Source organism: Nyctereutes procyonoides, unplaced genomic scaffold (assembly GCF_905146905.1).
Source record: "Nyctereutes procyonoides isolate TBG_1078 unplaced genomic scaffold, NYPRO_anot_genome, whole genome shotgun sequence".
In the NCBI taxonomy this organism is placed as follows: domain Eukaryota; kingdom Metazoa; phylum Chordata; class Mammalia; order Carnivora; family Canidae; genus Nyctereutes; species Nyctereutes procyonoides.
In genome coordinates, this window is record NW_026575125.1 from 80,236,982 (window position 1) to 80,263,150 (window position 26,169).

The following is a 26,169-nucleotide window of genomic DNA, read 5'->3' on the forward strand; positions in this document are numbered from 1 at the left end:
TTATTCTGGTATAATTAACGTACATTATATTGGTTTCAGGTGTAGAATATAATGATTTCACAATTCTGTACATTATTCAGTGTTCATCACAATAAGTGCACTCTTGATCCCCTTCACTTATTTCACCCATTTCATCTATCTCCCCTCTGGCACCACCAGTTTGTTCGCTTTATGTAAGAATCTGTTCTTTTTTTTATTGTTTCCTTAATTTGTTTGTTTTGATTTTTAAATTCCACATATGACTGAAATCCTATGGTATTTATCTTTGACCTGACTTATTTATTTCAATTTCACTTAGCACTATTCCCTCTAGATCGATCTGAGTTGCAAATGGCAAGATTTCATTCTTTTTTATGGCTGATATTCCATTGTGGTGTGTGTGTGTGTACACACCACATCTTCTTTATCCATTCATCTATGGATGGACATGTGAGTTACTTCCATGTCTTGGCTATTATAAATAATGCCACAATAAACACAGGGGTGCATATACCTTTTCAAATTAGTGTTTTCATTTTCTTTGGATAAATACGTAGTTTTTACTTTAGAGAAGCCACTTTTCACTTCTACCATAAAAGCCCCACTAAATGCCCATCTTTATAATTTTATTTTGTAAAACTTCCTTACTATGTATTTGTCCTACATTTGTTACCTACCACTGTAAAACATAAGTTTTCTAAAAGCTATAGCCATTCTTTTTAGTTAAATTTCTTTATAGTTACTTAATCCTTTTATTCTTATACATTTTAAAATTCTGTTTATAATACTGCAGAATTGTAGAATTGTGTAACCAAATCTGGCAATTGCTTAAGTTAAAATTTCATTCATTTAGTTCTTTGTGTGATATAGTGAGAGGTTTTTTTTATCCTTCTCTTCCTTTATAACAGGGCCCCGCTGGTCCCACTGGTTTACCAGGGCCAATTGGTCCCCCAGGACCACCAGGTTTGATGGTAAGCTTGCTTCTATAATTGTATTTCTCTTACTTGAAAAAATTCAGGAATAGTAATATTATTTCTACTACTTGAAAGTATAATACATTTTCAATGTTTACAATCTATATATTTTTTATTTTTTTATTTTTTTTAAGATTTATTTATTTTTATTTATGATAGAGGGGCGGGCAGAGATACAGGAGGAGGGAGAAGCAGGCCCCATGTCGGGAGCCCGACGCGGGACTCGATCCCGGAACCCCAGGATTGTGCCCTAGGCCAAAGGCAGGCGCCAAACAGCTCAGCCACCCAGGGATTCCCCCTATATTTTTTATTTTTATTTTTATTTTTTATTTTTTATTTTTATTTTTTAAAGATTATTTATTTATTTGACAGGGAGAGCACATGTGCACAAGTGGGGTGAGGGGCAGAGGTAGAGGGAGAAGCAGACTCCCTGCTGAGCAGGGAGCCTGACTCCCAGGAGTCCAGTATCCTGACCTGAGCCCAAGGCAGATACTTAATGGAATGAGCCACCCAGGCACCCCTATATCTATTTTTTTTATTTACAGTATATTTTACAATGCTATGGTGAACAAAATATGTGCTAAGTAATAGCTTCATTTTATAGATGGAAGAGAATGAGGTACACAAAAGGAAAGATTTAAAACAAAATATTGTGTTGGTTATCTCTTGATGTGTCAGTGTTGAAGTTGATCCTGGCCGTTGCATAAAGTCTTTTAAGGCAGTTCTCTAGTCACTTTATGAAACATGTTTCTTCAAACTGCAGTTTTCTGTTTGAGAAGAACAAAAGCAGGTATTCACAACAATATATTGTCTCTCATTTCTAAGGGGCCACCATGTGACAAAACAGTAGGGTTGGTGAGGGTAGTGAATCAATCTGCAATGGGATAAGGATTTTTGTACTTAAGGGAAGAAGCAAAAACTTCTAAAGACTTTGACTGTGTAGCCAGTTCTCTTACTTTACTACTTTTATAGTCACTCATATTTTCTACTGTAATTAAATTCTGAGTATTTTTGCCCCTGAAATACTTAGATTTCATTCCAGTCATGTTTTGGACTTAGAGCTTTGCTATTGCCCTCTTTAAAAAGCAGAAAACTGTACTTCAGTCAAAGTAATTTCTCATGTGCCACTCTATCTCTCATCTACCATATATTTAAGTGACAGTTTTCATTATACCTTTAGAGATTGTACAATTTTGCTTGTGACGATTGGTCCTCTATTCTTGAATGAAGGAAATAACATTTGGTAAATACTAAAAGAATCTACCAGAAAAGATCGTGATTTCTGCTTTCCTGGAAATATCTACAAGAGGATTAGAAATAGAAAACCCTTTTGTTTAGTCTATTTTAGTTGTAGATGTCCTGCAAAGCCTGAGATTTGGACTATCGCACTTTTTCCTAATTTTGTTGTTACATCAGACTACCCTAGGTGTGTTGTTACATCTAAAATTTCCTCAACTCTTGTGGCTGTATAACTGATTCACTCAGCACTTTGGAATGTTCCTTCAATTAACCCTGATTCAAAATGTGAAGCAAAGTCTTAGAAATGCCACCAGGGTACAATGTGTAAATAAATAGATCCATTGAGATCAAAGACTTGATATACTTGGGCAAACAAATGCCTATATAACTTTTCAAGCCTTGAAACACTCTCATACAGAGTCAGGTCACATAAAAATAAAACTGAACTAAAAAAGTAAACACATGTTTTTTAGAGCTAGAGTGTTAATTGCTTTATGATACCTAAATTATTTACCTATAATTCTGATATGAGAAATTTGATGTTTGTTGGGATTAACTCTTGTATTGATTTTTGGTACTGGTGTCACCCCTCTGCCTCTATTCATCCTTGCATTTTTTCCCCTGTCCACTTGTACGCTGTCACAGAAGTCTCCACATTCATCTAGTTTGTTAAAATCAATTCAGATGTGAGAAAAAAACAGGAAAATGTTATTTTGAGGGAATTTTTCAGTCCTTGCTTTTTGTGAAACCAAATAATTTTTTGGAAACCGAATAATTTTTAAATAAACTTATTAGTGTATCCTGTTTCCTTTTCTGTGTCTTCTATTCTTAGGGCCCTCCTGGTCCACCAGGACTTCCAGGACCAAAGGTAATTTTCTTTTTCTTTATATTTTTTATTTGGTGTGACTTCTTTTTGTTAGTGTCAATGAGATTTTAAACTAAAACCTCTCTCTTCAGGGGAATATGGGCTTAAATTTCCAGGGACCCAAAGGTGAAAAGGTGAGTAAAGAAAAAAACTGATTATTCAGCCCTCAGTTTTTTCCTTTCCTTATCATTTGAACTCATATTTTTGGTCCTTGCAACTGACTTAGCTTATATTTTATATCATTGTCTGTGTAAACTATGAAATACTACTTACTTGTTAAATCTTGCAAACAGGGTGAGCAAGGTCTTCAGGGTCCCCCTGGTCCTCCTGGGCAGATCAGTGAACAGAAAAGACCAACTGATGTAGAGTTTCAGAAAGGAGATCAGGTGAGTATATAGAGAGGAAATCAATGAACATTTTGCTAAAAAGTGGCATTCCATTAAAATGCACTACAAGCTGGAATATAATTATATGTGAAGGTATTTTTAAAAATAACAAAGATTTGGGCAGCTCTGGTGGCTCAGCAGTTTAGTGCCACCTTCAGCCCAGCGCCGGATTCCGGAGACCCGGAATCGAGTCCCATATCAGGCTCCCTGCATGGAGCCTGCTTCTCCCTCTGCCTGTATCTCTGCCTCTCTCTCTCTATGTCTCTCATGAATAAATAAATAAAATCTTAAAAAAATAACAAAGATTTGAGGTAATTAAATTTTTCAAAGAGCCTTATTGAGATATAATTTACATGCCATACAATTCACCCATTTAAAGTATACAATTCCATTTTTTTTGGTATATTCACAGGGTAGTGAAACCATGACTATAATCTAATTTAAAACATTGTCATCAGCCACCCTCCAAAACCCCATACCTATTTGTTGTCACTCTTCATTTCTCTCCAAACTCTTAGCCTTAGGCAACCACTAATCTAATTTGGCTCTGTAGATTTGTCTACTCTGATCAATTCACATAAGTAGAATCATATGATATATGGTCTTCTGTGTCTGACTTCTTAGTTTGTTTTCAGGTTTATCTATATTATAGCATGTATCAGTACTTCATTTCATTTTGTGGCTAAATAATGTTCCCTTGTATGAATATACCACATATTATTTATCCATTTATCAGTTGATGGATATTTGGATTGTTTGCATTTTTGGCTGTTATGAATAATGCATTCATGTATGAAATTAGGTCATGGTAAGGTCTATTGTCATTGTCCTGATGACCGTCTTCTCTATATTTCACTGATATACAGAGAGAAAGATGGTATTATTCTATAAACCCTTGTCGTGTTTAGAAATAATTATCTGATACCTAGGGTAGATGAGATCATACATATCTTTTATAGCATAGTAGCCCACCTTGAACAAAGTGTGTACATTGTTGTTTCACTGAAATGCTAACTAGAAACTTAAGAATAAAGAACACATTGTACTGAAATTCTACCATCAATATGGATTGGATCATTTAATTCTCTGCCAAAATGTATGTGTGTTATGTAACCCCTATATCTCCTAGTTTTAGGTATTCTTGCTTTTTTTAACAACATATCATTAAAGACTCCTAACTCTGGGAAACGAACTAGGGGTGGTAGAAGGGGAGGAGGGCGGGGGGTGGGGGTGAATGGGTGACGGGCACTGAGGGGGGCACTTGATGCGATGAGCACTGGGTGTTATTCTGTATGTTGGCAAATTGAACACCAATAAAAAATAAATTTATTATAAAAAATAATAATTTCCTTTTAAATGTTGTCTTTTTACTTATCTTAAAACTCAGCTTGTGCATACATTAGAAAATAACTGAAGAAAAGATAGCTCCAAATTCTTTAGCCCAGACGATTTCAACTTTGAATTAGAAACATCACATCCTATTATCTTTGGTTATCCTGCATGAGTCTATAGTTCAGCTTGTTAAAAGCGTCTTTAGCTAGCTCTAATATTAATGTTGCTTTCCTTTCCCCTACTACTGCATAGGGACTTCCTGGTGACCGAGGGCCTCCTGGACCTCCAGGGATACGTGGTCCTCCAGTAAGTAACCTAAAATTCTTTAATATCATTTAATGTAAATTGGTATTGATACATAGCACTCCATGAAACAGTGTAAAACTACTTTTGTGTGTGTACAGGGTCCTCCAGGTGGTATGAAAGGTGAGAAGGGTGAACAAGGAGAGCCTGGCAAAAGAGTAAGTGTTATGACTACTAATTTTCTTTGGAAAAGATTTTAAACGTTTGTGAGTGTGCTCATGTACTTTATTCTTTCCTCTTAAATCCTACTTTCTTTGTCTCAAAATGTAGTATCATTTATTTATTATAATATTGAAGTCTGAAATGTATACTTAATAATCCAAGGCAGGAATAAAGCTTGTTATATTCTTTAATCTCATACACCCTATATAACAAATTTATATTCTTGCAATTATTTGAATCTTACAGGGTAAACCGGGCAAAGATGGAGAGAATGGCCAACCAGGAATTCCAGTGAGTAGATAAAGCTCATCCCCTCACCTAACCCCCGCAAATAGCAACACTTTTATGTGGTGGAGAGAAGCAGGATGGCAAAGAGGCTCGGGGTTGGAAATAGTTACTATAAATGGAAGTGATACTTTCTCTTTTGAATATGAATTTAAAATTTCTTTGTTAAAAAATGAAGTTCAGACCTTAAGTCCGATTTATTGAGATACAACTTGTATAAAGTAAAATGGACCATTTTCAATGTAAAGTTCTATGCTTTGACAAACACAGTTGTAAAACCAGCTTTAAGGTGGCTCAGCAGTTTAGTGCCGCCTTCAGCCCAGGGTGTGATCCTGGAGACCCCGGATCAAGTCCCAGGTCAGGCTCCATGCAGGGAACCTATCTCTCTCTCTCTCTCTCTCTCTCTCTCTCTCTCTCTCTCTCTCTCCTGTCTCTCATGAATAAATAAATCTTTAAAAAAAAACTTTAAAATAAAAAAGTTCCATCACCCTCAAAAGTTCCCCCAGTGTTCTTTTGTATTCATTTTCTTCCCTCCCATCCAAAGCCCTTGGCAACAATTGATCTGTTCTCCATCCCTATGATATTCCCTATTCTAGAATGTCATTTAAATGGAGTAATGTTGTATATAGTTTTTTGATTCAGGATTCTTTCACATAGCATAATAATATTATGCTACTATAATAAATTGATAGTTCATTCCCTTTCTTGCTGAGTAGTATTTGATTATAGAGATGTACCAAGATTTGTTTATACATTGGAGGATATTTTGGTTGTTTCTGATTTGGGCCATTATGAATAAAACTGCTTAAAACATTCACATACAATATTTTGTGTGAACATACATTTTTAAGATTGATTGATTGATTGATTGATTGATGATAGAGAGAAAGAGAGAGAGAGGCAGAGACACAGGAGGAGGGAGAAGCAGGCTCCATGCTGGGAGCCTGACATGGGACTCGATCCCGGGACTCCAGGATTGCGCCTTGGGCCAAAGGCAGGTGCCAAACCGCTGGGCCACCCAGGGATCCCCGAACATACATTTTTAAATAAAAGTTATGACAGATCATTCTAATTACTACAAAATAAAGAGGAAAATAAAAACCTGCAAGGCTGGGAATATTATTCCAGGCAGACTCAGTAACAAGAGTATGCACAGAGATGTTAAAAGAGGTTTTCAAGGCCAGAAAATTTGTTGAAATTTTGGAGACCATTTTGAAGGGATAATTCTTAACAAAACTGGAATTTGGAAGTAATAAAATCAGATAAATTGGTTTCCAGGTGATTTTGCTAAATAGGCAGTCCTCAATTTGTAAACTCTAGAATCACAAATTAATTTAACATTAAATAGTTTAAGGGGAGGTAAATTCAGGGCATTAGTTCCTGGCTTTTGGGGGAACAGTTGGTCTTTGTTTCATGATTTAGGCAGCTGTGATGGTCAATAATTTCCTCTGAGTGTTTTTGACAGATATCTTCAGTGGAAAGACTGTTCTTTGTTTTCACTGGGAGAACTCAAGTCAGGTCAAATAAAGATAGTCACCAGACAGGTCAAATAATGACAACTGTTTGGGAATGGGTCTTTGAGAAAGCTCCAGCCCAGTTCTATCCCTTCCATTTGCTGTGAGTCTGCTGATTTTCACCTTGATTGTGAGCTGTTGGGTTTTCAAGGATACCATAGAGCTGAGGAAGGGTGATAGGAATAAAGCAAGTTAAAATGCTACTAAGTTCTGTGTTCTTACCAAGATTCAGTCATTTTGTTTTCCCCAACAAATACTTCCTGGATTGCTACAACTCTTTGATTAATTTCTAGTGTTCTAAAAAGGTTGACTCTGACCATTTTTGCCAATGTTCTTTGTCGCTTTTATGGAGGTGAGGATGTTTGGACTTCCTTACTCCACCATTTTTGCTGATGTCACCCTAATCTCTATGTTTTAAAGGGTTTACCTGGTGATCCTGGTTACCCTGGTGAACCAGGAAGGGATGGAGAAAAGGTAAGAATTTTAATACTTTGAAGTGACTGGTTTTATTCTAAACATAATCCTTTTCTCTCCCAAGGTTGAGCTCTAAATTAAAAAAATCTAAATAACTAGCTTTTGTATTCAAAGTATACATTCTTTATTCATCTTTTGGTGTTGCTCCTTTTTCTTTTGTACCAGTTCCTCTACATTTTCATTCATTGTCCTAAATCACAATCCATGTGGTGGAAATACATGAAGAATTGTTTAACTTTAGCATTTCAATTGTGAAAAGTTGGTGCTTTTATTTTGAGCATGTATCGGCAAGACTTTTATTCTCCAGAAAGCGGTTTCAGCACTATTTTAGTGAGGTCCTCATACTAAAAAGGCTTGTACCTGTGAATTTAGGATGTCTCCACTAAAAATTTCCATTCTCCGTGCAATTATTGTCTGAAAGGCTGTGGCTAATTTTTTGTCAATTTTTTTTTCATTTGGCTATACAGCCTGACTGGAAGTCACTTATTTAGTTATCTATTTTAAAAGTGACTTTGAAAGAATGTATGAAGCACACATTTCCCTTATTTATAGCAGAGCACAAAATATCCAGTTTTCCAATCTCTGTGGTCTCTAATTGGTTTTATATGAAAACCAATACTGAAAAGCTTTGTTTTGCAGGCAGGGAGGAAAAGGTGTTACAAACCTGAATGTACCCAGAGGGTGTATATTTTAATGATGGCTTATTTCTAAATTAGATCCAACTTCAAGCTTGGACTAAGTGACACAGCTAGAATTAAGGAAGATAATAAATACTCAAAGAACAGGACTTTTTTTCAAGTAGTAAGTAAAGTGATAGGACTGAGTAACTCTTTAAACTAAAAGAAGCTTTTAGATAGATGAAAAGTTCCTATGAACAAGTCTAGAACAAGAACTGAGGGCTGAGAGAAACATCTATCCTTAGGTCTTGGCCAGTAGAATAACAGTTGCATACTGCGTTTTTCATGCTGTTGTAGTCACTGGTTAAGAGTAACAGTTTTTGTCTCTGAATTTGTCTTTCATTGGTTTCTGAGAGCTCTCAAAAGCAATTATAATTAATCAGCTGTTCCTGATTCTAGTTAAGTCCATCAGCTCTAAAATATCTGCCACTAATGGAAATAACACTAAATTTATGCCCTCGACAAGTTTTATGAAAAAAAATATGGCTACAAGTTAAAAATATAATGGGTTTCACTGATTCTAGTGGTGCCAATTTTTTTATTCAGTATCTTCTTTATAGAGTATTCATAATTTACTAGAAAATAGGAATCTTTAAATCAAAGGATGTTGCATCTAGAAATACCTTAGAAGTCTGGTCTATATATAAGGCAGATAAGTTAATTGATTTGATCAAAATCATATAGCTAGTAAATCCAAGACAACATCACGGGGTTCCTAGACTTATTTCAGTACTGTCTCATTACCTTGAGTTGAATTTCTCTTTGAGATATTTTATTATCGATTCCTTGGTCTTCACGAAAGTTAGTTATCTGTTATGTTTTTAAGGAAATGGATATTTTGGTGTAGTTTTTACTAATCTACTTTACACTTTTATTAAACAGGGCCAAAAAGGGGACGTTGGCTCAACTGGGCCTCCTGGACTTGTAAGTTTTTTATTTTAGTCTTCATTTATCAAATATATGGATGTATTTTTATTTTTGTTCCTTGATATACTCTGTTCCTTTTCCTCATAGAATAAAGAATTCCAAGTCATTAATTAGTAACTTTTACTGGCTTAAAAGCCTACATATAAAACTTCAGTAATGTTGACTTCAAAGTCTTTTTATTGTTCTTCCTATTACTTCTCCATAGTAAAGATCCAAAATTGTGGCATTGGGTTGTTTTGCATCATGAATGCCAAATTATTTCTCAAGTAACCAGCAGGTGGTGCAAGTGTTGCTTACAAAGGTTCAATAAAAGAAATTTTGGGAGCTAGGGATTGGCCCTTTCCCCTGCAGAGCTCTGGAAAGATGGATTTGGTCTTAATAGATTTTTTCAATTGTAATTGTCTGATTCATACCTCTTTCTTCCCTGGGTATGTGCTTTTAGGGGCTCTTAATCAAATGTTGGAAACTGTTATATGAAAGAATAATTAGGCAGTTTGCAGATTTTGTCATGTTTGCATTCACCGTGAAATTTAAGTCAAATATATTTCCAGTGTTAATAAGAATAAAATATTATTGCTACATTTTGTCATATTTTTGGTTGAAATTTGGTAAGACTCTTGGTTCTATACTGCATTGAATCTACAAAGATGCAAATGTCATAAAGTCTGTATGTTCAGACATTTGAGTAACATTAATTCTTTCTGTCCATAGTCTCAGGTATTGATACTTAGTAATTTTAGATCTAATGAGGATATACTTAGAGATCTTATTTAAATTTTACTCACTTTCATTTTAACATCAAATACTAGATCTCTAAGAAATAGTTTCTTTATAAAATGAGATAATAACATTTTGATAACTATCAGAAGTGGAAATTTTGGGATCCCTGGGTGGCGCAGCGGTTTGGCACCTGACTTTGGCCCGGGGCACGATCCTGGAGACCGGGGATTGAATCCCACGTCCGGCTCCCGGGGCATGGAGCCTGCTTCTCCCTCTGCCTGTGTCTCTGCCTTTCTCTCTCTCTCTCTGTGTGTGACTATCATAAATAAATAAAAATTAAAAAAAAAGAAGTGGAAATTTTGAGAGTGCAGTCCTATCCAGCAGCCTCACTATCCCTTTTGAACTATATCTCCATTCTAGGTCCCACAACTTCCAGTCTCCTTTTGTCTGAATATTTCTTATATCCAATAGAGCCAGGATGAAACATTGCACTTTGCCAGTAGGTGTTGCTTTGTACTTCAGTCCAACAGGCTCTTAAATCTAAAGCTTAATTATCATTATAGCTCTATGAGATTAATTTCTTTATATTTCAATTATTTAATATGAACGTCTTTAGGCACTAAGAAGACCAAGAGAAAAGGAATAAGTTAGTTGATTCTAATCAATAAAGCCCTCCTGAAAGAGATGAGTTTGTTTCATTTTGTTTTCGAGGAAGAAAGAAGTATGGGTTGATAAAGGGAAGGATTGGAAGAAGGCATTATAGATATCTGAAATGGCATATTCAGAGCAAAAGATACATGTGCAAGATACATGAAGCGGTTAGAATCAGACAGACATCACTCTCCTAAAAATTCACTGCTAGAAATAACAGGAGGTGAAATAGGTGAGAGAGGTATTGGAAGTGAGATGAGATTTGACAAAGTCCAGGGTGAAAAGTAGCATCAGACATAGTAAGAAGTAGTGAGCAATTTTGAGTCCTTAAATAAGATAGCTAACACAAAGAAATTGATTTTTGAGGAAGTATATCCTAGCAGTAGATTTGGATTTAAGGGGAGAAGCTCAGAGGTGCTTCTGCTAGTCCAAATGTGAGATGGAGATAGTAGTTGTGGCAACAGGAAAGAAGGAAGCAAATTAGAGAGACATTTTCAGTAAAGAATTATCAGGCTTATGTATTTGGAATGAATTGAATGTGGTAAGAGACATCAAAAATAATTCTAGCTCTGTAAGCCTGGGGCTCAGGAGGGTGGTAATATTATTACTAGTATTAAATAGTTTATAATCAGTTGAAGGATAGGAGTGATACAGAATGTGACTCATAATATGTGAAGCAGTCTTCATGATTTTGCATTTGAGAGTTTTGTGAAAACGATGGCACTGTAATTGTATGTAGCCGCTAGGTTATTTTTAGAACAGGGCTTTTCCTCTTTGAGTTCATTTATTTTTTTCTTTCATAATAAAGGTAATTCCTAGGCCTGGGACCGGTGTAACTGTAGGAGAGAAAGGAAACATGGGGTTACCTGGCTTGCCTGGAGAAAAAGGAGAGCGAGGATTTCCTGGAATACAGGGTCCACCTGGCCTTCCTGGACCTCCAGGTAAAGGAGACTGTACTTAATGTTCTTGTGTTTATGGCATCTTTACTAATCCACATGTCCAGTATTATCATACTAGTTCCAGGATGAGCATGGCAGTAGAGGACATGAGTATTTTTTAGTTGACAGAAACTTCTCAAATCTTATATAGATTTTCTCACCAAACTTCTCATTTCTACTTTTTAAAAAAAGCCTAGTCGGGATCCCTGGGTGGCGCAGCGGTTTGGCGCCTGCCTTTGGCCCAGGGCGCGATCCTGGAGACCCAGGATCAAATCCCACGTCGGGCTCCTGGTGCATGGAGCCTGCTTCTCCCTCTGCCTGTGTCTCTGCTTCTCTCTCTGTGTGTGTGTGTGACTATCATAAATAAAAAAAAAAAATTAAAAAAAAATAAAAATAAAAAAAGCCTAGTCATTTCTACCTTTTGTTATTAATAAAGTGCAATGTTTCTGTGATTCAAAATTAATCATTACGTTTTTCATGCTGCTATGGAAGGGGATGCTATTCTAATGCCTAGTTTTATAAGATTTACTGTATTAAAATAGTAAATGGCACTATCCACTTAGAAATCCAGAAATATCTACTTAAAAATCCCTATAGTGATTTTGCTTTGTAGCAAAATTTGAGGGCTCAGGAGTGAGCATTATATCATTCCCTTGTTGAAGATACACAACGTAGTAGAGCATTTCTGTTTTGGCCATGGACTAAGTACTACTCTTGTCTAGCAAGTTTATTTGAATGTTTTCTAAAAATAAGTGATGGTATGGATTTATGTAAAATATGAAAAGGCATCTGGCGTAGCACCTGGCAAACATACATGTTTAATAAATTATTGTTCCTTACCCTTCAAAAATGTGACTTATGAATTATTAACATGATGAGTGACTCTCAGTGATCCCCCCAAGGGGAAATAATAAATGTGGGTTTCATTTCATTCTAAGTATACACTTTGAATTTCTAATTTCAAGATAGTACACTAAACACCTACTATGTTTAGAAAATTCAGATAAGGAATTCTCCCAAGATGCAGCAAAAAAGTTATAGAATTAGATCATATGAAAGAAAAATTAAGAGACATAAAGGATAAACCTAAAAGTTCCAAAATTTACCGTGAAGGATTTCAAGAAGGAGAGAATGGGACAACAGGCAATATTTGTGAAATTAATGACTGAGAACTTCTGTTTATTGAAAGAAAACATGAGTCCCTATGAAATGGTATATGAATTACCAAGCAAGAATAAAATAATGATAATACACAAATACATAATGACATATTGTAGGGACATTTTAGAATTTAAGGATAAAAAGAAAGTTTTAAAAACTCTCTGAGGGAAAAGGCAGATTACCTACAAAGCAGCGAGAGTCAGAAGAATATAGTGGAGAATTTTCAAAGTGATAAAGCAAAATAACTATGAATTTGGGATTCTGTATGACATCAAACTGTCATCCTAGTATGAAGATGTGATGCTTAGAAAGTTGACTACCTCCAGAACTTCTCTGAAATAGTTACTGGAGGGTTTAGGCTAAGAAGGGAATGAATTCAGGATGAACCTGGAGGTGGGAATTGGTAAACTGCAAGAACCAACAGTTGGGAAAGATATTTTGTGGAACTATAATTATATGCATTATTGCTGTAGGATGTAGGAGTGCAGAGAGAAGAGAGGGGAATCAATGTAAGATTTTTTGTCTTATTAGAGAGAATACTAATACTATTAACCTTATGTTTTTAGAAAAAATAGAAGTTTAAGTACATAGGTTAGAAATTTAGTAATAACCACTAGAGAAGAATATAAATAAAATACATGACTTACACATCCTTTGAAAGAAAGAAAATGACCAAAAATCTTGATCTCCATCATATGAGTTAGAATTGGGACAAAACAGACACAGATAAACTTTGGTAAATAGAAAAATAAAATATAAGATGACAAGAAGAAGTCAAAAACAAATCAGTAACTCCCCAAAAATGTGAAAGGACTAAGTACTGATTAAAAGATAAAAACTAAAATAAAATTGAAATAAAAAAATATACTGTGCGGAATAGGCCTATTTAAAGTAAAAGCACCTTAGTTGGTTAAGCATCTGCCTTAGGCTCAGGTCATGATTCCAGGACCCTGGAATTAGAATTGAGCCCAGCATTGGGCTCTCTGCTCAGCGGGGAGCCTACTTCTTCCTATCCTGCACCTCCTGCTTGTGTTGTCTCTGTCAAATAAATAAGTAAAAAATTTTTTAAAAGTAAAAGAACGTAAAAAATTTTTGAATAAAGCAGTTGAAAGATATTAGGCAAATGCTATCTAAGAGATAGCTGATTTAACACTTCTAATATAGTATGAAATAGAATTCAATTCAAGAAATATATTAAAAAGGAGACATTTCATAAAGACATTTCATTTGGACAGATATAGATACATTATGCCACAATGGTGTAAAAGTCATGAGACTTCATACATCTAAAAATACAGCTTTGAATGAATAGAGTGAAAACTGATAAACTGCAAGTGAAAAATTAGTAAATCCTTAACATATTAAAGAAATAAAAAATAAATCAGGATATAAATGATTTGAGCAGCACAATCAAGCTGTGTATGTGGGAGAAAGAAAAGCTTTGTGCTTCAGAGAATATGCGTTCTTTTCAAACTTAAATGAAACATTTACAAAAATTGACTCTATTAGATCAGAAAAAATATTTTTTAAATATTTTTTCTTTTTATTTTTCTTTTTATTTTTTAATTTATTTTTTATTGGTGTTCCATTTGCCAACATATAGAATAACACCCAGTGCTCATCCCGTCAAGTGCCCACATCAGTGCCCGTCACCCAGTCACCCTCACCCCCCGCCCACCTCCCCTTCCACCACCCCTAGTTCGTTTCCCAGAGTTAGGAGTCTTTCATTTTCTGTCTCCCTTTCTGATATTTCCCACTCATTTTTTCTCCTTTCCCCTTTCACTATTTTTTATATTCCCCATTGAATGAGACCATATAATGTTTGTCCTTCTCCGATTGACTTATTTCACTCAGCATATTTTATTTTTTTAAAAAGATTTATTTATTGTTAAGAGAGAGCACGTGCAAGTTGGGGAGGGGCATAAGGAAAATCTTTGAGCAGATTCCAACTGACTTACCACTGATCATGAGCCTGGTGTGTAGCTGGATCCTATGACCCATTACATCACAACCTGAGTTGAAACCAAGTGTTGGATGCTTAAACAACTGAGCCACTGAAATGCCCCCCCCCTTAAGAAAATCTTTTAAAATTATATGCAGGCCATGCTCTGTGACCATAATGATATGAAGTTAGAAATTAACAACAGAAGGCCCCAAATATCTTTACATTTGTATATTAAAATAGACATGTGTAAACAACTGTAGAGGTAAGGAAGAACAGAAATGGAAATGACTGAATGCTAAGCAACATTATATCAAAACTTATTAAACATAGCCAAAGTGGTACCCTTAATTTATCACAAAATTAAAGATACTAAAATAAATGAGCTAATTTGAAAAAATAATAACTGAAATAAGCATAAACAAAATAGAAGGAGAAACTTGATAAAGGTAAAAATAAGAATAAAATATGATCAAGAGGAAAGCAAGACAAGGCATAAATAATACCAACAAAATATTTTAATCATAGCTACAATTAATTTTTTTAAATTACAAGAAAAATATAAAACCCTACCAATATATTGAAAATTCTAAATGAAATATGCATTCCTCATGAAACAGAAAACACACATTACTAAAATTTTCCTGAGAAAGTAAAAAACGGGAATGCCTGGGTGGCTCAATGGTTTAGCGCCTGCCTTCAGCCCAGGGCGTGATCCTGGTGTCCTGGGATCGAGTCCCACATCCGGCTCCCAGCATGGAGCCTGCTTCTCCCTCTGCCTGTGTCTCTGCCTCTCTCTCTCTCTCTCTCTTTCTCTCTCTCTGTCTCTTATGAATAAATAAATAAAATCTTTTTTTAAAAAAGGAAAAAGTATATTACTTACCATGGAAGACTTGGAAATGTTAAAGAATTCCGTGAAAAAGAATTATATGGAGGGGCAAGATGGTGGAAGAGTAGGGTCCCCAAATCACCTGTCCCCACCAAATTACCTAGATAACCTTCAAATCATCCTGAAAATCTACGAATTCGGCCTGAGGTTTAAAGAGAGACCAGCTGGAATGCTACAGTGAGAAGAGTTGGCGCTTCTATCAAGGTAGGAAGACGGGGAAAAAGAAATAAAGAAACAAAAGGCCTCCGAGGGGGAGGGGCCCCGCGAGGAGCCGGGCTGAGGCCGGGGCGAGTGTCCCAGACAGGAGAGCCCCGTCCCGGAGGAGCAGGAGCTGCACCAACCTTCCCGGGCGGGCGGAAAGGGGCTCGCAGGGAGTTAGAGCAGGACCCAGGAGAGCGGGGATGCCCTCGGGCTCCCTGGGACACAAACAGACACCTGTGCGCGCTGGAGAGTGCGCCGAGCTCCCTAAGGGCTGCAGCGCGCACGCATTGACCCGGAGCAGCCCGGAGGGGCTCGGGCGGCGGCTCCGCGGAGGGGGCTGCGGGGCGGGAGCGCGAATCCAACAGCGCAGGCTCCAGAGCACAGGGCGCCGGGACACAGCCCAGGATCCGGCCTCCCCCGGGACAGGCAGAGGCCGGGAGGGCCCAGGACAGCAAGGACGCTCCTGCCCCGAGCTGAGCAGATCAGCGGCCCCGCCCCGGAGCCTCCAGGCCCTGCAGACGGAGAGCTCCATAGTTACTGTGGGGGCTGAATCCAGGTTTCCAGAGCTGCCGTAGCCACTGTGGCTGTTCCTCCTGGGGCCTCACGGGGTAAACAACCCCCACTGAGCCCTACACAGGCAGGGGCAGAGCAGCTCCCCCAAGTGCTAACAGTCTGAAAATCAGCACAGTAGGCCCCTCCCCCAGAAGACCAGCTAGACGGACCAGTTCCAGGGGAAGTCAAGGGACTTAAAGTCTACAGAATCTGAAGATACTCCGCCGTGTTTTTTGTTTTTCTTTTCTTTTTGATTTCTGATTGCTTCCCCCACCCTTTTGTTTCACCTTTCTTTCTTTTTCTGTCTCTTTTTCTTCTCTTTTTTCCTTTTTTTCTTCTTTTTCTTTTTCTCTTTTCTTTCCTTCGTTCTCTCTTTCTCCTTTTCCCAATACAACTTGTTTTTGGCCACGCTGCACTGAGCAAAATGACTAGAAGGAAAACCTCACCTCAAAAGAAAGAATCAGAAACAGTCCTCTCTCCCACAGAGTTACAAAATCTGGATTACAATTCAATGGCAGAAAGCCAATTCAGAAGCACTATTATACAGCTACTGGTGGCTCTAGAAAAAAGCATTAAGGACTCAAGAGACTTCATGACTGCAGAATTTAGATCCAATCAGGCAGAAATTAAAAATCAATTGAATAAGATGCAATCCAAACTAGAAGTCCTAACGACGAGGGTTAACGAGGTGGAAGAACAAGTGAGTGACATAGAAGACAAGTTGATGGCAAAGAGGGAAACTGAGGAAAAGGGAGACAATTAAAAGACCATGAAGACAGATTAAGGGAAATAAACGACAGCCTGAGGAAGAAAAACCTACGTTTAATTGGGGTTCCCGAGGGCGCCGAAAGGGCCAGAGGGCCAGAATATATATTTGAACAAATCCTAGCTGAAAACTTTCCCAATCTGGGAAGGGAAACAGGCATTCAGATCCAGGAAATAGAGAGATCCCCCCCTAAAATCAATAAAAACCGTTCAACACCTCGAAATTTAATAGTGAAGCTTGCAAATTCCAAAGATAAAGAGAAGATCCTTAAAGCAGCAAGAGACAAGAAGTCACTGACTTTTATGGGGAGGAGTATTAGGGTAACAGCAGACCTCTCCACAGAGACCTGGCAGGCCAGAAAGGGCTGGCAGGATATATTCAGGGTCCTAAATGAGAAGAACATGCAACCAAGAATACTTTATCCAGCAAGGCTCTCATTCAAAATGGAAGGAGAGATAAAGAGCTTCCAAGACAGGCAGGAACTGTAAGAATATGTGACCTCCAAACCAGCTCTGCAAGAAATTTTAAGGGGGACTCTTAAAATTCCCCATTAAGAAAAAGTTCAGTGGAACAATCCACAAAAACACGGACTAAATAGATATCATGATGACACTAAACTCATATCTGTCAATAGTAACTCTGAACGTGAACGGGCTTAATGACCCCATCAAAAGGCTCAGGGTTTCAGACTGGATAAAAAAGCAGGACCCATCTATTTGCTGTCTACAAGAGACTCATTTTAGACAGAAGGACACCTACAACCTGAAAATAAAAGGTTGGAGAACCATTTACCATTCAAATGGTTCTCAAAAGAAAGCAGGGGTAGCCATCCTTATATCAGATAAACTAACATTTACCCCGAAGACTGTAGTGAGAGACAGTATATCATACTTAAAGGATCTATCCAACAAGAGGACTTAACAATCCTCAATATATATGCCCCGAATGTGGGAGCTGCCAAATATATCAATCAATTAATAACCAAAGTGAAGAAATACTTAGATAATAATACACTTATACTTGGTGACTTCAATCGAGTGCTTTCTATACTCGATAGGTCTTCTAAGCACAACATCTCCAAAGAAACGAGAGCTTTAAATGATACACTGGACCAGATGGATTTCACAGGTATCTACAGAACTTTACATCCAAACTCAACTGAATACACATTCTTCTCAAGTGCACATGGAACTTTCTCCAGAATGGACCACATACTAGGTCACAAATCTGGTCTGAACCGATACCAAAAGATTGGGATCGTCCCCTGCATATTCTCAGACCATAATGCCTTGAAATTAGAACTCAATCACAACAAGAAGTTTGGAAGGACCTCAAACACGTGGAGGTTAAGGACCATCCTGCTAAAAGATAAAAGGGTCAACCAGAAATTAAGGAAGAATTAAAAAGATTCATGGAAACTAATGAGAATGAAGATACAACCGTTCGAAATCTTTGGGATGCAGCAAAAGCAGTCCTGAGGGGGAAATACATCACAATACAAGCATCCATTCAAAAACTGGAAAGAACTCAAATACAAAAGCTAACCTTACACATAAAGGAGCTAGAGAAAAAACAGCAAATAGATCCTACACCCAGCAGAAGAAGAGAGTTAATTAAAATTCGAGCAGAACTCAACGAAATTGAGACCAGAAGAACTGTGGAACAGATCAACAGAACCAGGAGTTGGTTCTTTGAAAGAATTAATAAGATAGATAAACCATTATCCAACCTTATTAAAAAGAAGAGAGAGAAGTCTCAAATTAATAAAATCGTGAATGAGAAAGGAGAGATCACTACCAACACCAAGGAAATACAAACGATTTTAAAAAACATATTATGAACAGCTCTAAGCCAATAAATTAGGCAATCTAGAAGAAATGGACGCATTCCTGGAAAGCCACAAACTACCAAAACTGGAACAGGAAGAAATAGAAAACCTGAACAGGCCAATAACCAGGGAGGAAATTGAAGAAGTCATCAAAAACCTCCCAAGACACAAGAGTCCAGGGCCAGATGGCTTCCCAGGGGAATTCTATCAAACGTTTAAAGAAGAAATCATACCTATTCTACTAAAGCTGTTTGGAAAGATAGAAAGAGATAGAGTACTTCCAACTTCATTCTATGAGGCCAGCATCACCTTAATTCCAAAAGCAGACAAAGACCCCACCAAAAAGGAGAATTACAGACCAATATCCCAGATGAACATGGATGCAAACATTCTCAACAAGATACTAGCCAATAGGATCCAACAACACATTAAGAAAATTATTCACCATGACCAAGTAGGATTTATCCCCGGGACACAAGGCTGGTTCAACACTCGTAAAACAATCAATGTGATTCATCATATCAGCAAGAGAAAAACCAAGAACTATATGATCCTCTCATTAGATGCAGAGAAAGCATTTGACAAAATACAGCATCCATTCCTGATCAAAACTCCTCAGAGTGTAGGGATAGAGGGAACTTTCCTCGACATCTTAAAAGCCATCTACGAAAAGCCCACAGCAAATATCATTCTCAATGGGGAAGCACTGGGAGCCTTTCCCCTAAGATCAGGAACAAGACAGGGATGTCCACTCTCACCACTGCTATTCAACACAGTATTGGAAGTCCTAGCCTCAGCAATCAGACAACAAAAAGACATTAAAGGCATTCAAATTGGCAAAGAAGAAGTCAAACTCTCCCTCTTCGCCGATGACATGATACTCTACATAGAAAACCCAAAAGCCTCCACCCCAAGATTGCTAGAACTCATACAGCAATTTGGTAGCGTGGCAGGATACAAAATCAATGCCCAGAAATCAATGGCATTTCTATACACTAACAATGAGACTGAAGAAAGAGAAATTAAGGAGTCAATCCCATTTACAATTGCACCCAAAAGCATAAGATACCTAGGAATAAACCTAACCAAAGAGGTAAAGGATCTATACCCTAAAAACTATAGAACACTTCTGAAAGAAATTGAGGAAGACACAAAGAGATGGAAAAATATTCCATGCTCATGGATTGGCAGAATTAATATTGTGAAAATGTCAATGCTACCCAGGGCAATTTACACGTTCAATGCAATCCCTATCAAAATACCATGGACTTTTTTCAGAGACTTAGAACAAATTATTTTAAGATTTGTGTGGAATCAGAAAAGACCCCGAATAGCCAGGGGAATTTTAAAAAAGAAAACCATAGCTGGGGGCATCACAATGCCAGATTTCAGGTTGTACTACAAAGCTGTGGTCATCAAGACAGTGTGGTACTGGCACAAAAACAGACACATAGACCAATGGAACAGAATAGAGAATCCAGAAATGGACCCTGAACTTTATGGTCAACTAATATTCGACAAAGGAGGAAAGACGATCCACTGGAAGAAAGACAGTCTCTTCAATAAATGGTGCTGGGAAAATTGGTCATCCACATGCAGAAGAATGAAACTAGACCACTCTCTTGCACCATACACAAAGATAAACTCAAAATGGATGAAAGATTTAAATGTGAGACAAGACTCTATCAAAATCCTAGAGGAGAACACAGGCAACACCCTTTTTGAACTTGGCCACAGTAACTTCTTGCAAGATACATCCACGAAAACAAAAGAAACAAAAGCAAAAATGAACTATTGGGACTTCATCAAGATAAGAAGCTTTTGCATAGCAAAGGATACAGTCAACAAAACTCAAAGACAACCTACAGAATGGGAGAAGATATTTGCAAATAACATATCAGATAAAGGGCTAGTTTCCAAAATCTATAAAGAACTTATTAAACTCAACAGCAAAGAAACAAACAATCCAATCATGAAATGGGCAAAAGACATGAAGAGAAATCTCACAGAGGAAGACATAGACATGGCCAACATGCACATGAGAAAATGCTCTGCATCACTTGCCATCAGGGAAATACAAATCAAAACCACAATGAGATACCACCTCACACCAGTGAGAATGGGGAAAATTAATAAGGCAGGAAACAACAAATGTTGGAGAGGATGTGGAGAAAAGGGAACCCTCTTACACTGTTGGTGGGAATGTGAACTGGTGCAGCCACTCTGGAAAACTGTGTGGAGGTTCCTCAAAGAATTAAAAATAGATCTGCCCTACGACCCAGCAATTGCACTGTTAGGGATTTACCCCGAAGATTCAGATGCAATGAAACGCCGGGGCACCTGCACCCCGATGTTTCTAGCAGCCATGTCCACAATAGCCAAACTGTGGAAGGAGCCTCGGTGTCCATCGAAAGATGAATGGATAAAGAAGATGTGGTTTATGTATACAATGGAATATTACTCAGCCATTAGAAACAACAAATACCCACCATTTGCTTCAACGTGGATGGAACTGGAGGGTATTATGCTGAGTGAAGTAAGTCAATCGGAGAAGGACAAACAGTGTATGTTCTCACTCATTTGGGGAATATGAATAATAGTGAAGGGGAATATAAGGGAAGGGAGAAGAAATGTGTGGGAGATATCAGAAAGGGACACAGAACATAAAGACTCCTAACTCTGGGAAACGAACTAGGGGTGGTGGAAGGGGAGGAGGGCGGGGGTGGGGGTGAATGGGTGACGGGCACGGAGGGGGACACTTGACGGGATGAGCACTGGGTGTTATTCTGTATGTTGGTAAATTGAACACCAATAAAAATTAATTAAAAAAAAAAAGAACTTATTAAACTCAGCACCAAAGAAACAAACAATCCAATCATGAAATGGGCAAAAGACATGAAGAGAAATCTCACAGAGGAAGACATAGACATGGCCAACATGCACATGAGAAAATGCTCTGCATCACTTGCCATCAGGGAAATACAAATCAAAACCACAATGAGATACCACCTCACACCAGTGAGAATGGGGAAAATTAACAAGGCAGGAAACAACAAATGTTGGAGAGGATGCGGAGAAAAGGGAACCCTCTTACACTGTTGGTGGGAATGTGAACTGGTGCAGCCACTCTGGAAAACTGTGTGGAGGTTCCTCAAAGAATTAAAAATAGACCTGCCCTACGACCCAGCAATTGCACTGTTAGGGATTTACCCCGAAGATTCAGATGCAATGAAACGCCGGGGCACCTGCACCCCGATGTTTCTAGCAGCCATGTCCACAATAGCCAAACTGTGGAAGGAGCCTCGGTGTCCATCGAAAGATGAATGGATAAAGAAGATGTGGTTTATGTATACAATGGAATATTACTCAGCCATTAGAAACGACAAATACCCACCATTTGCTTCAACGTGGATGGAACTGGAGGGTATTATGCTGAGTGAAGTAAGTCAATCGGAGAAGGACAAACAGTGTATGTTCTCACTCATTTGGGGAATATGAATAATAGTGAAGGGGAATATAAGGGAAGGGAGAAGAAATGTGTGGGAGATATCAGAAAGGGACACAGAACATAAAGACTTCTAACTCTGGGAAATGAACTAGGGGTGGTGGAAGGGGAGGAGGGCGGGGGGTGGGGGTGAATGGGTGACGGGCACGGAGGGGGACACTTGACGGGATGAGCACTGGGTGTTATTCTGTATGTTGGTAAATTGAACACCAATAAAAATTAATTTATAAAAAAAAAAAAAAAAGAAAACCATAGCTGGGGGCATCACAATGCCAGATTGCAGGTTGTACTACAAAGCTGTCGCCATCAAGATGGTGTGGTACTGGCACAAAAACGGACACATAGATCAATGGAACAGAATAGAGAACCCAGAAGTGGACCCTGAACTTTATGGTCAACTAATATTCGATAAAGGAGGAAAAACTATCCATTGGAAGAAAGACAGTCTCTTCAAAAAATGGTGCTGGGAAAATTGGACATCCACATGCAGAAGAATGAAACTAGACCACTCTCTTTCACCATACACAAAGATAAACTCAAAATGGATGAAAGATCTAAATGTGAGACAAGATTCCATCAAAATCCTAGAGGAGAACACAGGCAACACCTTTTTGAACTCGGCCACAGTAACTTCTTGCAAGATACATCCACGAAAGCAAAAGAAACAAAAGCAAAAATGAACTATTGGGACTTCATCAAGATAAGTTTTGCATAGCAAAGGATACAGCAAAGGACCTTTTGCATAGCAAAGGATACAGTCAACAAAACTAAAAGACAACCTACAGAATGGGAGAAGATATTTGCAAATAACATATCAGATAAAGGGCTAGTTCCAAAATCTATAAAGAACTTATTAAACTCAACAGCAAAGAAACAATCAAATCATGAAATGGGCAAAAGACATGAAGAGAAATCTCACAGAGGAAGACATAGACATGGCTAACATGCACATGAGAAAATGCTCTGCATCACTTGCCATCAGGGAAATACAAATCAAAAGCACAATGAGATACCACCTCACACCAGTGAGAATGGGGAAAATTAACAAGGCAGGAAACAACAAATGTTGGAGAGGATGCGGAGAAAAGGGAACACTCTTACACTGTTGGTGGGAATGTGAACTGGTGCAGCCACTCTGGAAAATTGTGTGGAGGTTCCTCAAAGAGTTAAAAATAGACCTGCCCTACGACCCAGCAATTGCACTGTTAGGGATTTACCCCAGAGATTCAGATGCAATGAAACACCGGGACACCTGCACCCCGATGTTTCTAGCAGCAATGTCCACAATAGCCAAACTGTGGAAAGAGCCTCGGTGTCCATCGAAAGATGAATGGATAAAGGAGATGTGGTTTATGTATACAATGGAATAGTACTCAGCCATTAGAAACGACAAATACCCACCATTTGCTTCAATGTGGATGGAACTGGAAGGTATTATGCTGAGTGAAGTAAGTCAATCAGAGAAGGACAAACAGTGTATGTTCTAATTCATTTGGGCATATAAACAATAGTGAAAGGGAATATAAGGGAAGGGAGAAGAAATGTGTGGGAAATATCAGAAAGGGACACAGAACATAAAGACTCCTAACTCTGGGAAAGGAACTAGGGGTGGTGGAAGGGGAGGAGGGCGGGGGGTGGGTGTGAATGGGTGACGGGCACTGAGGGGGGCACTTGACGGAATGAGCACTGGGTGTTATTCTGTATGTTGGTAAATCGAACACCAATGAAAAAGTAATTTATTAAAAAAAGAATTATATGAATGGTTATATAATTTGTGGGTGAATTCTACTAAGTTTTTTTAAAGATTTTATTTATTTATTCATGAGAGACACAGAGAGAGAGATAGGCAGAGACACAGGCAGAGGGAGAAGCAGGCTCCATCAAGGGAGCTCGACGTGGGACTCGGTCCCGGGACGCCAGGATCCCGCCCTGGGCTGCATGCAGCACTAAACCGCTGAGCCACCAGGGGTCCCCGTGAATTCTACTAAGTTATTGGGTGAATAATTCTGATTTTTTACAGACTTTTTCAGAACTTTTTTTTTTAAAAAAAAGAACATTTAATTTAATAGCATTGATACCAAACCACCAAGGTGTTAACACTAGAAATAACTATAGTTCAATCTCATTTATAAGTGTAGAAACAAGTATCCTAAATAAAATATTAGCAAATCAATTCAGAAGTATATTAAATAATATGATGATATGACCAAGTAGATTTTACCCTAAGATTTCATGGATGGTTCAACACTACTATAACTGCCTACATTGACAGATTAAAAGAGAATAGACCAATATTTGCAAAGAAAACAGTCAATAAAGTTCATTACGCATTCATTTTTAAAAGGTAAAGAAGTTATCAAACTAAGTTTAAAAGGGAACTTGATGAAGCTGTCTGCTTCATACAGGAAGTACAGGTCTGTACAGAGAATGTCATACTTTGTCATACTTTTGTGGTGAAACATCAGGAACATTCTCATTCAAGTCAAAAATAAGATACATGTACTCAGAGTTGCCTATACTGTTTGTCCTTGAACTGGAGAGACCAGCCAGTACACTAGGTCTGGAAGAAAAAAAAGGTGTAAGGATGGAACAAAACCACAAGCTTTAGTTATTCACAAACCTTATTATAATCTAGCTAAAAAATCTAAAAGAATCAAATGACAAATTACCAGAATTTCAAATGTTTGCAAAGTGGCCAGATATGATATTTGAATACTTAAATAACTTGCCTTTCTCTTCACCAGCAATAAAAAAATAAGAGAAAAAAATCCAGTTAACAATAGTAATAGCAGTAAAATTCATTGGGGTAATCAAATAAACCCATGAATAAACCAAAGATGTATAAGACCTTTTTTCAGAATTCTGTAAAATATCATTAAATAATATAAAATTAATAAATAAATGGAATGATATGCTTAATTTCTTGATATGAGAACTCAATATTATAAACAGGTGATTCTTCCAAAATTGAATCTTTATTTTCTTTAAAAGATGTTATTTATTTATTCATGAGAGACACAGAGTCAGAGACACAGGCAGAGGTAGAAGCAGGCTCCCTATGGGGAGCCTGATGCGGGACTTGATCCCAGGACACGAGGATCATGATCTGAGCCAAAGGCAGAGGCTCAACCACTGAGCCATCCAGGTGCCCCAAAATTTAATGTTTAAATTCAAAATTGTCTCATTCAAAATTCCAGTGTTGTTTCATTCTTTAAGATTTTATTTATTTATTCATGAGAGACGAGAGAGAGAGAGAGAGAGAGAGAGAGAGAGAGAGAGGCAGAGACACAGGCAGAGAAAGAAGCAGGCTCCATGCAGGGAGCCTGACATAGGACTGGATCCCGGGTCTCCAGGATCACACCCTGGGCCGAATGTGGCGCTAAATGGCTGAGCCACCGGGGCCGCCCTCCAGTGTTGTTTTAAAGTGAAAGTGACAAACTGATTCTAAAATGCATTTAGAAGATAAATTTCTGAGTCTAGTAAATATGGTTTTTAAAAAGAACAAAGATGGGTATATTTTCCTTAACAGTTTTGAAAATATTACTCAAATTATGTATAATTATATAGTTATTTTTATTATTATAAAAAGATATGTTCATGGTATAAGAATAGATAGTGGAACAGAAGAATGTCCAGAAATAGAGCCATGTTTACATGAGAACTTTGAGATGCCTATTTTTCTCTTGCTAATGCCTTTCTAGTATTTCTTAGATTAAAAAAGATCATAGCCTCAAAAAAAAATCATACCATCAAATAAGAGCAGGTAGAGGGTTATTAGTACACTTCCAAAAGTAGTAAAGCTACCTTAAATTATTCTTTCTTACACTCAAACTGGTACTTACATTATTTAAAACTTTTCATGCTTTTCCAGATGTTGATTCTCATAGAAAATATAGAAA

At 37.7% G+C, this 26,169-nt stretch overlaps 1 protein-coding gene across 1 annotated transcript in view; it reads left to right on the top strand.

Moving 5' to 3' along the window:
- The window catches only part of COL4A5 (collagen type IV alpha 5 chain), a 284,616-nt gene that overhangs the window by 160,188 nt on the left and 98,259 nt on the right, over window positions 1-26,169 (top strand). The window contains exons 10-19 of the mRNA XM_055337689.1: window positions 888-950; window positions 3,025-3,060; window positions 3,150-3,191; window positions 3,351-3,443; window positions 5,028-5,081; window positions 5,180-5,236; window positions 5,487-5,531; window positions 7,460-7,513; window positions 9,073-9,114; window positions 11,297-11,429. Of these exons, the coding sequence (XP_055193664.1) occupies window positions 888-950; window positions 3,025-3,060; window positions 3,150-3,191; window positions 3,351-3,443; window positions 5,028-5,081; window positions 5,180-5,236; window positions 5,487-5,531; window positions 7,460-7,513; window positions 9,073-9,114; window positions 11,297-11,429 (619 nt within the window). The remainder of the gene's footprint in view (window positions 1-887; window positions 951-3,024; window positions 3,061-3,149; window positions 3,192-3,350; window positions 3,444-5,027; window positions 5,082-5,179; window positions 5,237-5,486; window positions 5,532-7,459; window positions 7,514-9,072; window positions 9,115-11,296; window positions 11,430-26,169) is intronic.